The sequence below is a fragment of the Taudactylus pleione genome, unplaced genomic scaffold, assembly GCF_031769625.1.
Source record: "Taudactylus pleione unplaced genomic scaffold, aTauple2 ptg000103l, whole genome shotgun sequence".
NCBI lineage: Eukaryota > Metazoa > Chordata > Amphibia > Anura > Myobatrachidae > Taudactylus > Taudactylus pleione.
Genome location: NW_028284505.1, coordinates 1,627,386 through 1,640,661, shown reverse-complemented (window position 1 = coordinate 1,640,661; position 13,276 = coordinate 1,627,386). Strand labels below are relative to the sequence as shown.

Here is a 13,276-nt window from a genome sequence, read left to right as displayed (position 1 = left end):
GTTTCATTTGAGAGGGGTTTTCTCTGCAACGGGGAACCTACTGTATGAAGAAGCTGATCTTCCCTGGTCATACAGTGTCTTCAGTCGGTATTCATTATTCATTTAGGAGATCACATAGTCCATAAGATGCCTGTTTGTTTAGGAATATAACAATGTCATCATCAAACAACAGAGGTTCAACCAGACACATGCCCCCTGTGTCTCTTCCTGCCCCCTGTGTCACTTCCTGCTCCCTGTATCCCATCCAGTCTCCTACACCTTGTGTCTCTCCAGTCTTTACAGCCTCCTGCCCCTGTCTTTCCAGCTGTAGGGGACAGCCTCCTGCACTATCACTCCAGCTTCCTGCCCCCTATCATTCCATCTTCCTACCCTTTGCCCTGTCACTCCAGCCTCCTGTCTTTCCAGCCTCCTGCCCCCTGTGTCTCTCAGCCTCAACCCCATCCCGTGTCCCTCAACCAACCCCTCTTTGTCCCTCAGGCTCCTCCTCTGTGTCTCTCAGCCTCCCCTTCTGTGTTAATCAACCTCCCCCTCTGTGTCTCTCCTCCTCTATGTCAATCAGTCTCCCCCTCTGTTTCAATCAGCCTCCCCCATTGTATCAGTCAGCCTCCCCTGTGTTTCAGCAGCATCCTTGTCTTTCAGGTGGGCTCCATCATCCTCTGTCTCTCCAGCCCCAACCCATGTCTCCCCAGCCCAGCGTAGCGCAGCTTACACTTACCTCCTCCCGCTGCTGCTTGCTGCTCCATCTTTGCGGCGGCCTCGGCTCCTCCCTTATTCAGTGTCCAGTGGCGCATCGTCGTGACATCACGCTACTGCGCCTCTGCATCTGTCGCTGTCGCAGCCCTGCATCCTCTCTGTGCAGTTTGTCCTGTTTTCATGTCAGACATTAAAACGGCACATGTGTCTCCTAGACTAGGTTACGCTATTTGCACTAGCTACTGAAAGAAACCAGAGACACCGATTTTGGACAAGGGACAATTAGCATCAAATAGATTTTTAAAATAACAGAGCATCCCAGCAAATCGCATGCTAATATCCAACCTCTGCACTATCTGAGGGTTATATAACCACTGTTCAAATCTAACTTGTTATAAATCTACTGACAGCACTAGTCTATGGGTAATGTTGATGAAGCTGGTGCCTAAATCTCCTCCGTTTATTAAGATTTCTGTTACCATGACTTCAAAGACTTGTAATAAAATGAATCATTTTACATATCACAGCACTGGAAACCGTCTCACACACACTGATTCCAAAGTCATTTGCATAATCTGATCTCTGATAAAGCCGTTGAGATGTTTAAAACCAAGAGGTTGTTTTGGGTTTTGGGGTTTTTTTTTGGGGGGGGGGGGTTCTTACCATGTAGAGATGCAGATTTTACACCCTGTTTATTTAACCCGCTGCAAAATCGTTCCTAAGTATCCAAATACAATAGCAAATTAGTGGGGTTTTTTATTCATCTCTACATTGGTCTTAAGAAGAAGAGTTGTAGATATATAGATTTTAGCCTTGGGACAGCCTGATAATATTTGCATACTGTATTTATTTTGTACTGATGCATCTTCAGTTTAGGTTTGTGGACTTTAAAAGAATTAGCTCGATACAGTAGCTAAGGAGGGTTATGTAAGCGGTTTATGGGCTTAGTCACATGGTTTGTGTTGAATGGAATCTATCTGCATTGGGTGTTGTACATTTATCTTACTATGGAGTAGAATTATTAAATATTGGGGGTAGAATTACTAAAGCTTCTATAATAGACAAGTGACAGGGTTGTCTAGCATTTTCTAGGATGCAAAAGAGAAATGATAGCAAAAATAGTTGATTGGTTGCTATGGGTAACACCACTTTTCCTCATTTCTAGAAGCTTTAGTAAAGCTACCCCTGGAGAGACATAAGGTGGAGAGAGATAAAGTACCACCCAATCAGTTCTTTATGTTGGCTCAGCCTCCTATCCGTGTATAGCACTGCATTGGGCTCCTGATGCCATGGATCATATAGTACGCCAAAGGCTGTTGTTTGGATTTCGCACATTGGTGGCCGTAACAAAATGATGCCGGATAAGATCAGCTGACATAGGCCTGTGCTCCAGCCGGGATCTTAGATTTAGGGCTCTATTTATTAACATTATTTTTACTAAAATAAAGTTAAAAAGGTTTTTTCACACCCTTTTCACATTATTTTAGTATCACCTATAGTTATTACAGGGCAATTGGAGTAGATTTCGTAAAATTCTACTCCCACCCCTAATTATCACTTATTTTTAGTAAACAGATCGCATTTCCCATAATTGTAATGGGAAATGTGATCTGGCCAAATTTACTAAAAATAAATTGTGAAAAAATACCGGGGAAAGCCCTGTGATAATAACGCCACCTGGAGGTGGCGTTATCCAGGGTCTCCCCCGGTTACCGGACTCCTGCTCTGCTCTGTCGGGGAGAGTAGAGCCCGGAGCCGGCCCCAGTGATCAGCTGTGTGGTCTAAACAGATCACACGCTGATCACTGTGAAAAAAAAAGTAAAAATAAACAAATTTACCTGACTCCAGGGACCGGAGTTCGGGGCTCCGGTGATGTCCTCTCTTCGGTCAGCTGGTCTCCCTTGCTGCACTGCGGCCCGGTGGTCACCTTACAGGGTCCGACTGCAGTATGGGATGTCAGCTGACCGGAGAACATGGAGGACATCACCGGAGCCCAGATCATGCAGGTAAGTGTAATTAAGGGAGAGGGGGGGTCGCGGCGGGTCCGTGATCACGGGGGGCGGGGCTTAGTGCCGGGGGGTATCAGCGGCGGCCAGTCGGCGCATGTGCAGGCACTTTTTGTAAAAATACCGTGACTAGTGTGCGGAGGGGATTCGCAGGGACAGAGCTTTATCGCAAGCTCTGTCCCGGCAAGCGATTTGTAGCAAATCTCTGTGATATTGCCTGAATTCGCAATGAGAATTCACTCCGTAATATCACACTACAATCTGCATTACCAATGCGGATTGTAGTAAATAGAGCCGTTAGGGAGGCCACTGTTAAGGATAGGAAGAGCAAAGGGATGGTGTTAACTGAGTGGAAACATCCTTTTAGCGATTAAAAAATCATCTAGTAACCACAAACTAGTTTTGCCTTTTAAACCTAATTGCCGATTTTAACCTTGCGGCTACAGTGTGTCACCGAATTAGCGCTGCTGCCCGCAAATAGCAGGCTATTATATTTGTGCCAAAGGGGTTGGCGGCTCTTGGGATCCCAGCGCTGACATCCCAACAAGGTTAGGATACCAACACCTGTCGGTCAGTATCCTAACCCTCCCTCTCGCCCGACCCCTAACCCTCCATCTCTGCTGCCTAAACCTAACCCTCCCCCCCATGTGCCTAAACCTAACCATCCCCCTTAGAGCCTAACCCTCCCCCTAGTGCTAACCCTAACCTTCCCCCTAACCCCAGTATTTACCGCCAGGGTGCCAGCGTCGGTATTTTGACTAGTATCGAGTTTACGATGCCAGCATTCTGAGCGCCAGAATCCCGACACCCAGGATTATAACTACATCCGGTCCAAAGGGCATTCTGTTTAGCTATAGCTACTGTCGTACTAATCCTTTTGATTCAAATGTTTCCTTTTCTAAATTACAACATGTTCTACAGCAGCGTTCATGACTTAAATAGGTCATGTGTCTTAGTACTTCAGTGAATATGCGCTTTCTGATATAAAGCGGATGGCTGTTACAAATGTTGTCCTATTGAAAAGTATAGTCTGGCCCCCCCGGCGTGCGCTTCTGAGAATGTGTAAAAATTGGTTTGCGTCAACAAACGCTGATCCACCAAGATCCACAAAAGCGGCAAAAAATTGCAGCCACGTAATCTGCAGCCTTGAATATGTAAATGGCACTAGAACAGGCTTAACCACACCTCCTAAATAGGCGCATGACATCACAAAATATCATTGTGGCTGTTGACCTGCAACTTCCTTAATGATCCTTCTGCATTTTTATCACTGGAAATATTTAATTATGAATCCGTGGACTCTGAATTAGCCGCACTGCTGGGAAAAGGTTTCTATACATATTTCATTGCAATTGGGAGACTACTATTGTATCAATAAAGTGAGTTGTGACATGTCTGATTTGCATATCTCTCCCTAGATGTTAAGAATTTCCTGAAGCACTTTATGAAAACTACAATACTCCTGCATTCGTGTATACTTTCATCTGCATAACTTCAATGAACTTTGCTATTTCACAAACAACTATTTTTTTTTTTGAGGAAAGTGCGAGAGGCTGATAAAGGGTATATCAGTCTCTATAGTTAGTCTATTACTGCCTGGGGAACAGCTCAGAGGCCTGTTGAGAGAAATTGTAAATGGAAGTGCTGTGCTAAAGACTTCTGTTTTGTGACATGGACATTAGGTCTCGCCACTCTGAGGGGCCTATTCATCATAAATAAATGGCCTGGTGACCATGCCGAAACGCTAGTTTCCGCATATATTAGTTACCAGGCCATTCATTATCAGGGGTCCCAAATGGACCACCTGATATTCCCCAAACTCCAAAAACTGAAAGTTTTCAGAGTTTGCGTTGCGAGAACAAGCGCCATCTTTTCGGATCACCACTCCTTCCTATCAGAACGAGTTCCGGGAATGCGAAGAGGGATCTGAGCAGATTGGATTGAATGTTGCATTTATTTTCTTAGCAAAACGTTTTTGCCTATTTTGTTTGTTTTGCTATGAGTTTACATATCTTTTTTTTATGTTGAAAAGTTACCTTATAGCTCACAGTTGTCACTTTGCCATATCTGTATGCTATACTATTTATTTGGATTTATATAATTGGATCATGTGGGCAAACATGCTTTGATGCCTTAAACCCCACCCAAACCACTAGTACCAAGTACCCCCTACATTGTCACCAATAATGTTACATTAAAGATCATAATGGACTAAGCTATGCAATGTATCCGCGTGTACTGTAACATTAAGTGTCTTGAGAACCTTTACAAACTTCATGAATTAAAACAAAAGCTCTGTACATTGGACTGCTCCATACATATAATCAAACAGAAGGCAAACATTAAGCAAGATAAGCTAATAAAGCACAGTGCTTTTAAATGCTTATGAGGTGTCTTAGTGCAGAGAACTACAAGTCCTAGACTGACTTTGAACACTTAGAGGAGTAAAATTTGATGCAACCCTATGTATTTCCCATTTCAGCCACAACATTCTCCTCTATGAAGATGGTCACGCCGTGGTCGCTGACTTTGGAGGTGAGTAGTCCCCTACTATACTGTACATACGCATGATTGCTAATTACCTACCGGGTAACATGGAATATATACCTGCTACCTATAATGAGGCATACCTGCAGACCCTCCAACATGACCCGTTCCATTAGGTACAAAATGCTCTGCTCCTGGACTTCCCACCTAATGTATGATTGCAGCCACCAGTGGTGAAACACCTGTCTCATCAATTACCCAGTTCAACACATACAAAAGGTGGGAAGTCCAGGAGCATAGCATTTTGTACCTAATGGAACAGGTCATGTTGGAGAGTAGGAAGGGTGGTGTATAAGTGCACTTCAAAATGCATTTACATGTTTCTGCTTTTACATCTTATATGAGTTGTGGGGCTGGTCTGCAGTGTCCAAGTAAGCCCCCCCCCCAACCCCCTGGTGCGTGCGCACTGTGCTAGAGTCCACCCCGCATGTACATATCTCATGGAGAATGGTATCGGCACTATTTTCCTGGAGGATTCCTCTCAGGTGGCCTCAGGCTCCGCTCAGGATAAGTGTTGTTAATGAGAGTAGGATGTGGGTTGTGAGCCCCCCTGGTCCCAGGGGTCCCTGTGCACCCGTTATAGATACAATACAGACCCGTCCAACATGTCCTCTTCCACCAGGTACAAAGTGCTCTGCTCCGGGACTTCCTACCTAATTTATGATGGCAGTCACCTGTGATGAAACCTTCTTCTCATCAATTAACCAGTTCAATACAGGTGAAAAGGAATAATAAATTAGGTGTGAAGTCCAGGAGCAGAGCATTTTGTACCTGGTGGAAGGGGTCATGTTGGAGGGTCTGACACTACTGAACAAGGCACCTCCAAATGCAGCCACCCTGCAGGGAGTAATAAATGTAACATATAAAGCTAATCTGTAGAAACAGCGCCGACATAGTAGCACGTCGCAGGGTGCATAGAATAGTTTCCCAATGCTCATCCAGAAGGGGACCTAAATCTTCTCACCTGGAATGAAGCTGGAGAGGCCATCAGTCATAGTCATAACATGGCAATAGCAAATGGAGGTGAGCTGCCTGGACCCCAGGGCTGTAGCCTGTTGTATTAATGATGTGATTAAATAAAGTTGGTTGTCAGCCTGGGACCCTTCTAAGCAACATTCTCCTAATAAAATGTGGTACTTAGCATCTATGTATGTATATATGAATAATGGTGCATACACACTGTCACATGTGTCAGATGAACGACTGAACGATTTTTACAACGATTTTAACGATTTCATGAACGATATCACCCAAATCTTACTGCAAACATAGACGATGAGGAGTCAACAAGATCCGCACAGACTCCTAATACTCCATCATAATATTATGATATTGTCCTATCCCTTATAAATAATTAGCAATTGTTGCGTATCTCACAAAAAGGGGGGTGCACCCAGGAATAAAGTAAATATCCACAAAAGAAAAAAGAGAAAAAAGTATTCCTATCATGGGGCACTCCAGGACAAATACATGAAATGTTGTTATTTTCACCTAATCACCAGATATAACAACAATAATGACCCATGGAATAAATTTAAAACGTAACTTTTAATCAATCCTTGGATTGGATACAGCGAAATAAATTCTCAGTATATTTTTATTGTTTTTTAACTATATATAAAACCATTAAAATAATAGTGCCACCTTGAAATGTTTAATTAATATTTAATTATGCGGACTAACTACATTAAATTGAGTGTAGTTTTACGTCTCTCATGGGCGTCTGTAGACAATGGACATATATAATATCAGTGTATGCTATATCCCTATTAGTGGAGAACCAATAATATTGCCTTCACTGTTTTATTCTAAAATACGGCAAATGCAGAGAAGGGATTAATCAATCCACTGCTACATACTGGATACCATATGGATATGATGCACTCACTATTGCTAACATACCATTGTAGGCTAATATTACTTATTATTCCCTGCTTGTAGATAAGTATTGTTATTAATGCATTGTATATTTCCTGCTGCAGCTATTACTAGATCAAAATCCTGTGCTCAGTTATTAGACATATCGTATAATAAGCTACCATGAAAATATATGGTGCAGTTTTATGTCCAATAAGATCATCCAGTGACTTAATATCATGTATCCCTTATTATAACCATCTTACTTGTATCCACTATCCTTAAAATTGGATAAGATCAATATTGTGGATACAAGATGTCCAATTGCACTGGTATATTATTATTATTATGAGCTTATATGATTCTAGTAATTCACTAGCTGCAAATAATTCACATCTGCGCTCTCCTATCCTCCATTGGCAGGGGTTGCTCCTATGATTAAGCCATACAGCGAAACGCGCGTCAGTAGAAGCGCGATGCCCGCTGTCTGGCGTGTATAGTGTGTGTGTTTATGTTGTGACCACCGAGTATAAAATATTTTCCTAATGGTATGGGCGTCTGTTAGACATATGGGACATTGATCAGCGGGCGAATGTGACCCAGCATTTACAGTTATTTTAAAACATTCATGTCAGATATTAAGTTGGAGACTACTGGATACATTGTTATACAACTACGATACCTGCATCGATAACATAGCAAAGCTATTTTGGTGCAAATTAAATCTCTGTTTAAATCATCTGCTAAACAATCTGATTGTCAACATCTGCACCTTTAAGATTAAATATAGTATAATATTAACCCCTGCCAATGGAGGATAGGAGAGCGCAGATGTGAATTATTTGCAGCTAGTGAATTACTAGAATCATATAAGCTCATAATAATAATATACCAGTGCAATTGGACATCTTGTATCCACAATATCGATCTTATCCAGTTTTAAGGATAGTGGATACAAGTAAGATGGTTATAATAAGGGATACATGATATTAAGTCACTAAATGATCTTATTGGACATAAAACTGCACCATATATTTTCATGGTAGCTTATTATACGATATGTCTAATAACTGAGCACAGGATTTTGATCTAGTAATAGCTGCAGCAGGAAATATACAATGCATTAATAACAATACTTATCTACAAGCAGGGAATAATAAGTAATATTAGCCTACAATGGTATGTTAGCAATAGTGAGTGCATCATATCCATATGGTATCCAGTATGTAGCAGTGGATTGATTAATCCCTTCTCTGCATTTGCCGTATTTTAGAATAAAACAGTGAAGGCAATATTATTGGTTCTCCACTAATAGGGATATAGCATACACTGATATTATATATGTCCATTGTCTACAGACGCCCATGAGAGACGTAAAACTACACTCAATTTGATGTAGTTAGTCCGCATAATTAAATATTAATTAAACATTTCAAGGTGGCACTATTATTTTCATGGTTTTATATATAGATAAAAAACAATAATAATATACTGAGAATTTATTTCGCTGTATCCAATCCATGGATTGATTAAAAGTTACGTTTTAAATTTATTCCATGGGTCATTATTGTTGTTATATCTGGTGATTAGGTGAAAATAACAACATTTCATGTATTTGTCCTGGAGTGCCCCATGATAGGAATACTTTTTTCTCTTTTTTCTTTTGTGCAAACATAGACGATGTCAGATATCATTATCTGACAAATGGGAACGCGCATCGTTCATTGTTGCAAGCACACGTCAGATTTTCTTACAGATATGAAATGATTGAACGATTTTCTAAATTGTTATCGTTCAAATCTGAAAGAAAATCTGACGGTGTATATGCACCATAATACATCCCACAGATATACCCTGGTGTGATTGGTGCACTTAGAATAGCCCCTCCCATCACGCAGGCCCATGCCAGTGCTTTCCTGACTGGTTACTGCAGTCACAAACATGAACTCATCCATTTCAGCTGTTTAATGTGCTGCAGTGATTTCTGTCTTCCATCCAGCAGAGTCCCGGAGGTCCCAGATGCAGCCTGTGGTCACCTTATATAGGTCTGCTCACTTGCTGCCCTTATGGTTTTTGACAACTATTATAATATTTTAGTATATATATTTTTTTCTAAACAAAGTTCTACTTAACAATTGGACAACACTTTCCATAGCTGCTCTGCAGATCCTAATGGGGAAGGGAGAGAATGTAGTGCTGAGTTTTATGGCCAATATGACGTTTAATTGAAAGTATCACAATACGTCTGAGGAAGGTCAGTGCCATAAACAGTGCTCAATCCTTAATTGAGGTGATCACTGATACACTAACATTAAAAAACAACGTAAAGTTTTACTTCTTTATATAGAGGCGCTATTGATTTCAGTTTGTTTATATCATTTTTGGGTTTTATATAAGCATGGTGCTGAATGTGATTTGATTTACATATATAATGCTCCCCAAAGGATTGTAAATGATACACTGATATATTACATACCTGTACTGATAATGTATTTTATACTGGAATTCATTTTTGCATGAATTTTTTTTTTTTGTAAACCGTAACCAGTGAATTTGGGTTCATACAAAGCCCTATATACAGTAGCCAAAAATTAATAGGGAAACCCCGCCATAAAAAATAATAATAATAATCTGATGTGAATGTAATAGTTGTAATTTAGGAGTGACATCCCATTTCCCTTAGGCCAGTCATACAAAAGACACCAGGGGCCTCAAACCAGAAATAACCAGTCTTGGCCTGCCTGTTGGAGTCTGTGAGGTCATGCTGTGATGTCATAATGGTAACTGCCTGTATCAGGGCTTTGCTGTTGCTGCCTCTCTCATACACTACCAGCTCACTGACACTGCACCACACACCAGCAGGGGATACTCCATAAGGTTAGTGACTGGACAGAGATAAGGGCAGCTTAGTTCTATGCGTCGGCAGACAGCGTGACTACTGTAATATGACTGGTGACCGCGGGGACAGGGCAGTATTGGATAAATACAGAACCTCACACCTAGTGGGACAGTGTCATTACAGCCCAAAGTGGCTGCATCCTGGGTGGACACTGTCTGGATGGGACTATACTGTTCCTAATTAATTCCTTTACACAGTGCTCCAGGTTGGTGTTGGATGGGACTATACTGTTCCTAATTAATTCCTTTACACAGTGCTCCAGGTTGGTGTTGGATGGGACTATACTGTTCCTAATTAATTCCTTTACACAGTGCTCCAGGTGAGTGTTGGATGGGACTATACTGTTCCTAATTAATTCCTTTACACTCCTAAGCCTGGTATGCCAGTATTGCGGACTGTTCCATTGTTATTAATGTGCAGAGGTGTGAGAGAATTACAGCATATTGTGCTTTAGTTATTTGTATTTATCCAATACTGTCATTAGTAAATGTTACATCTAGATCATAGTTTGGGCTCCATGTAAGAGTGATAATAAATGCCAGTGGCATATTTTGTTTTGTGTCACTGTGATACATACGAATATGCTGCTAGTATTTACCATCACTTACCTGTCCAGCGAGGCCCAGCGGTGTCCTCCTCCTCCGCTGCATCCTCTGCTGTGTTGCTGGCAGCCTAAAGCTGCCGGCGATGGGTCACTGACTAATGTACATACGTGACGACTGTCTGTGTATGCGCATAGAGCTCAAACCCTGTGGGGACATCAGAAACAGTGTTAGAGCTGTTTGCTGAATATAACATTGCAGTCATCACCCCTATTAGCACCAGAAATGAGTACTAAAGGGATCATGACTCTTTCTTACATGGAGCTCTATGTGTCTCTGACTTGTCTCTCCCCCTCCCATGCCCACTTCTCCTGTCTGTCACTCTCTTTTCTATCTATCACCGTGGACATGCGCTCGCCATCGACGTGCAGATGCGTTTATCACCGGCCGGGTAATAGGTTAAAGTAGCAGACTGAGGTGACAGAAGGGATCACAGGTTATGCACGGTTAGTGGTGGGTGGTTGATTTGGGCAAACTCTGCATAGCCTCTTAATGCCTAGAGGGACGGGCAGTCCTTCAGCCATGGGTCCCCAGAGGTTTCCTCCACAGGGGGTTTTTCCTCTCCTGAGCGCTGAAGGATGATTCTTTGTGAGTCATGAGGTTTCCGCCATCTTGTTCCTCTTATAGGACAAGAGTGTAAGAATTCTGGATCAATCTTGGTCCAGAATGCTCTATTTTTTTAATGCAGAATAAATAAAACAAAAGTTTATATATTACTTGAAATAAAAGCTTAAATATTTTTTAAAAATATATATTTCTGCTTGGTTGTCTTTATTTTTATGAATAAAATGCTCTCAAAAGTAGAAGAGGCTGAAGTGAGGCCTGGTGAGCTAAATGAGAGCAGAGTTGGTAATGGAGGCAATATGGTGGTGGGGAGGCTGAGAGGATGAAGGCTCAGCTTAGATAAAGTACAGGTAGAGGTGTGAGATCTGCAGGCTTAGAGCCTAAACACTGAGGTGACCATGCAAATGAGAGGGCTTTATGGAGGAGACATGATGAGATTGGATCGATGCCTCTGAGTAATAAGTGATCAAGAATTGTATGTAGGAGATTAATGCAAGTCAAGAGAGGACACATAATTGGGGAAAATACTAGGAGAGATCCTTGCTAAATCACCAGAACCATGCATTGTTTATTCTACACAAGAGAGCACCAGACGAGGCAGCCATCTTGGGTGCACTTCATACTTTATAGCTTACAATGTGCATTAGCAATACGTGAAAATAAGACATACAAGGGTAAAATGAAAAGCGACTAACAGGATACTCACTGCATAAATAGTTCTGCAGCTTACAGAGTGAGGAATATGGTCTTACTCTATAAATGCTTTCATCCATTATTTTCCTTTACAAAATGTTTTAAGTGAACTGAGGGGAAACTATCCAGAGGGGCCAGTCACATGCAATAATGTACAAAAAGTATCAAAAAGCAAACAACAAATACAAAAAAAAGTGATATTAATCATGGGATACTGTATTTAGAAGATGTTAGACTCATTCATACTCATTGTTTTGATGCAATATAAACCAATGCAAGCATATGAGACCATCTAAACATATATTTATAAAATTCTAATATCATACAGGTTTTATCTAACTGTCACTTGAAAACCAATTTCAATAAAAACACAATAAAAGTTTGACGTCATATTAGCATAAGCACTGTCGCTTCAATGAATATAAAGGATGCTGTGAACAAAAATAAAATTATATTGGGATAAATAGAAGCTGTTACAATTACCAGGTGTAGGCAGCCATTGTGGATAACCACACAATTGTACAGTCAGACACACTGGGTTGATATCCTGGAAAAGGGAAAGCCCCGTGAGGCTGGACCGATGGCGTAATACGCACTGGTATTTGAATGGGAGAGGTCCAGTGTGAGAGTACCAGCTACTGATGATCTAGTGGAGTAGTCCGCGCTAGTATCTGGATGGGAGTTGGCCAGTGGTTTCAGGGCGCTTTTTGCCTTCCAGAAAGAGGGCAGGGCGCCGTGCCCCACTAAAACAGCCTAGCGGGAACGCTACATATATGCAACAGAAACACAATACTGGCAGAGACACAGATAGGAGAAAGAGAAAGAGGGAAGAGACAGACAGAGGATGTGAGAGGACAGTAGGAAGAGAGACAGCGAGGGAAGAGACAGAAAGAGAGAAGACAGAGGGAAGAGACTAAGAGAAGAAGGAGAGACAGACAGAAGACAGGGACAGTCAGTCATAAGAAAGCTACAGAGAGAAGGAAGAGAGCCATGCCCAGCCATATCACTCAGGCAGTGCTCGGGTAAGAACTTTAAGTTCAGTGGCACTGCCAGTTGAGGTGGGCACAGGTCCCCCTGCAGTGCCCCCACCTGGTGCATATAGTACAATAATAAAGGTATTGCAGGGGTTGGATTTAATGCACACAGGGCCAGTCATGCATGAACATAACTGCTAAGATTATTAAACCCCTCTACCATATGATCATACCTGACTCCCTCATCATTAACTTCCCTCAGCCATTCAGCTCACTCCCCACAGCTCATTACCTTGCTATGTGTATCATTCAGCCAGCACTTCCCTGGCACACCTCTGACACATGGGAGCTGTTGGAACTTGGAGGAACAACAATATCCTGCTCTGCAGAGGAATGAGGGGAGGTACTGTAACTGTCTGCAAGGAGGAAGGGGAGGAGCCC

The 13,276-nt window shown here is 41.9% G+C and overlaps 1 protein-coding gene across 4 annotated transcripts in view; it reads left to right on the top strand.

Annotated features, from left to right (window-relative positions):
• Window positions 1-13,276, top strand: part of TNNI3K (TNNI3 interacting kinase) — an 840,867-nt gene that overhangs the window by 440,388 nt on the left and 387,203 nt on the right. For all 4 annotated transcript variants that reach the window (XM_088470772.1, XM_088470769.1, XM_088470770.1 and 1 more), the window contains exon 18: window positions 5,182-5,234. In XM_088470772.1, the coding sequence (XP_088326898.1) occupies window positions 5,182-5,234 (53 nt within the window). The remainder of the gene's footprint in view (window positions 1-5,181; window positions 5,235-13,276) is intronic.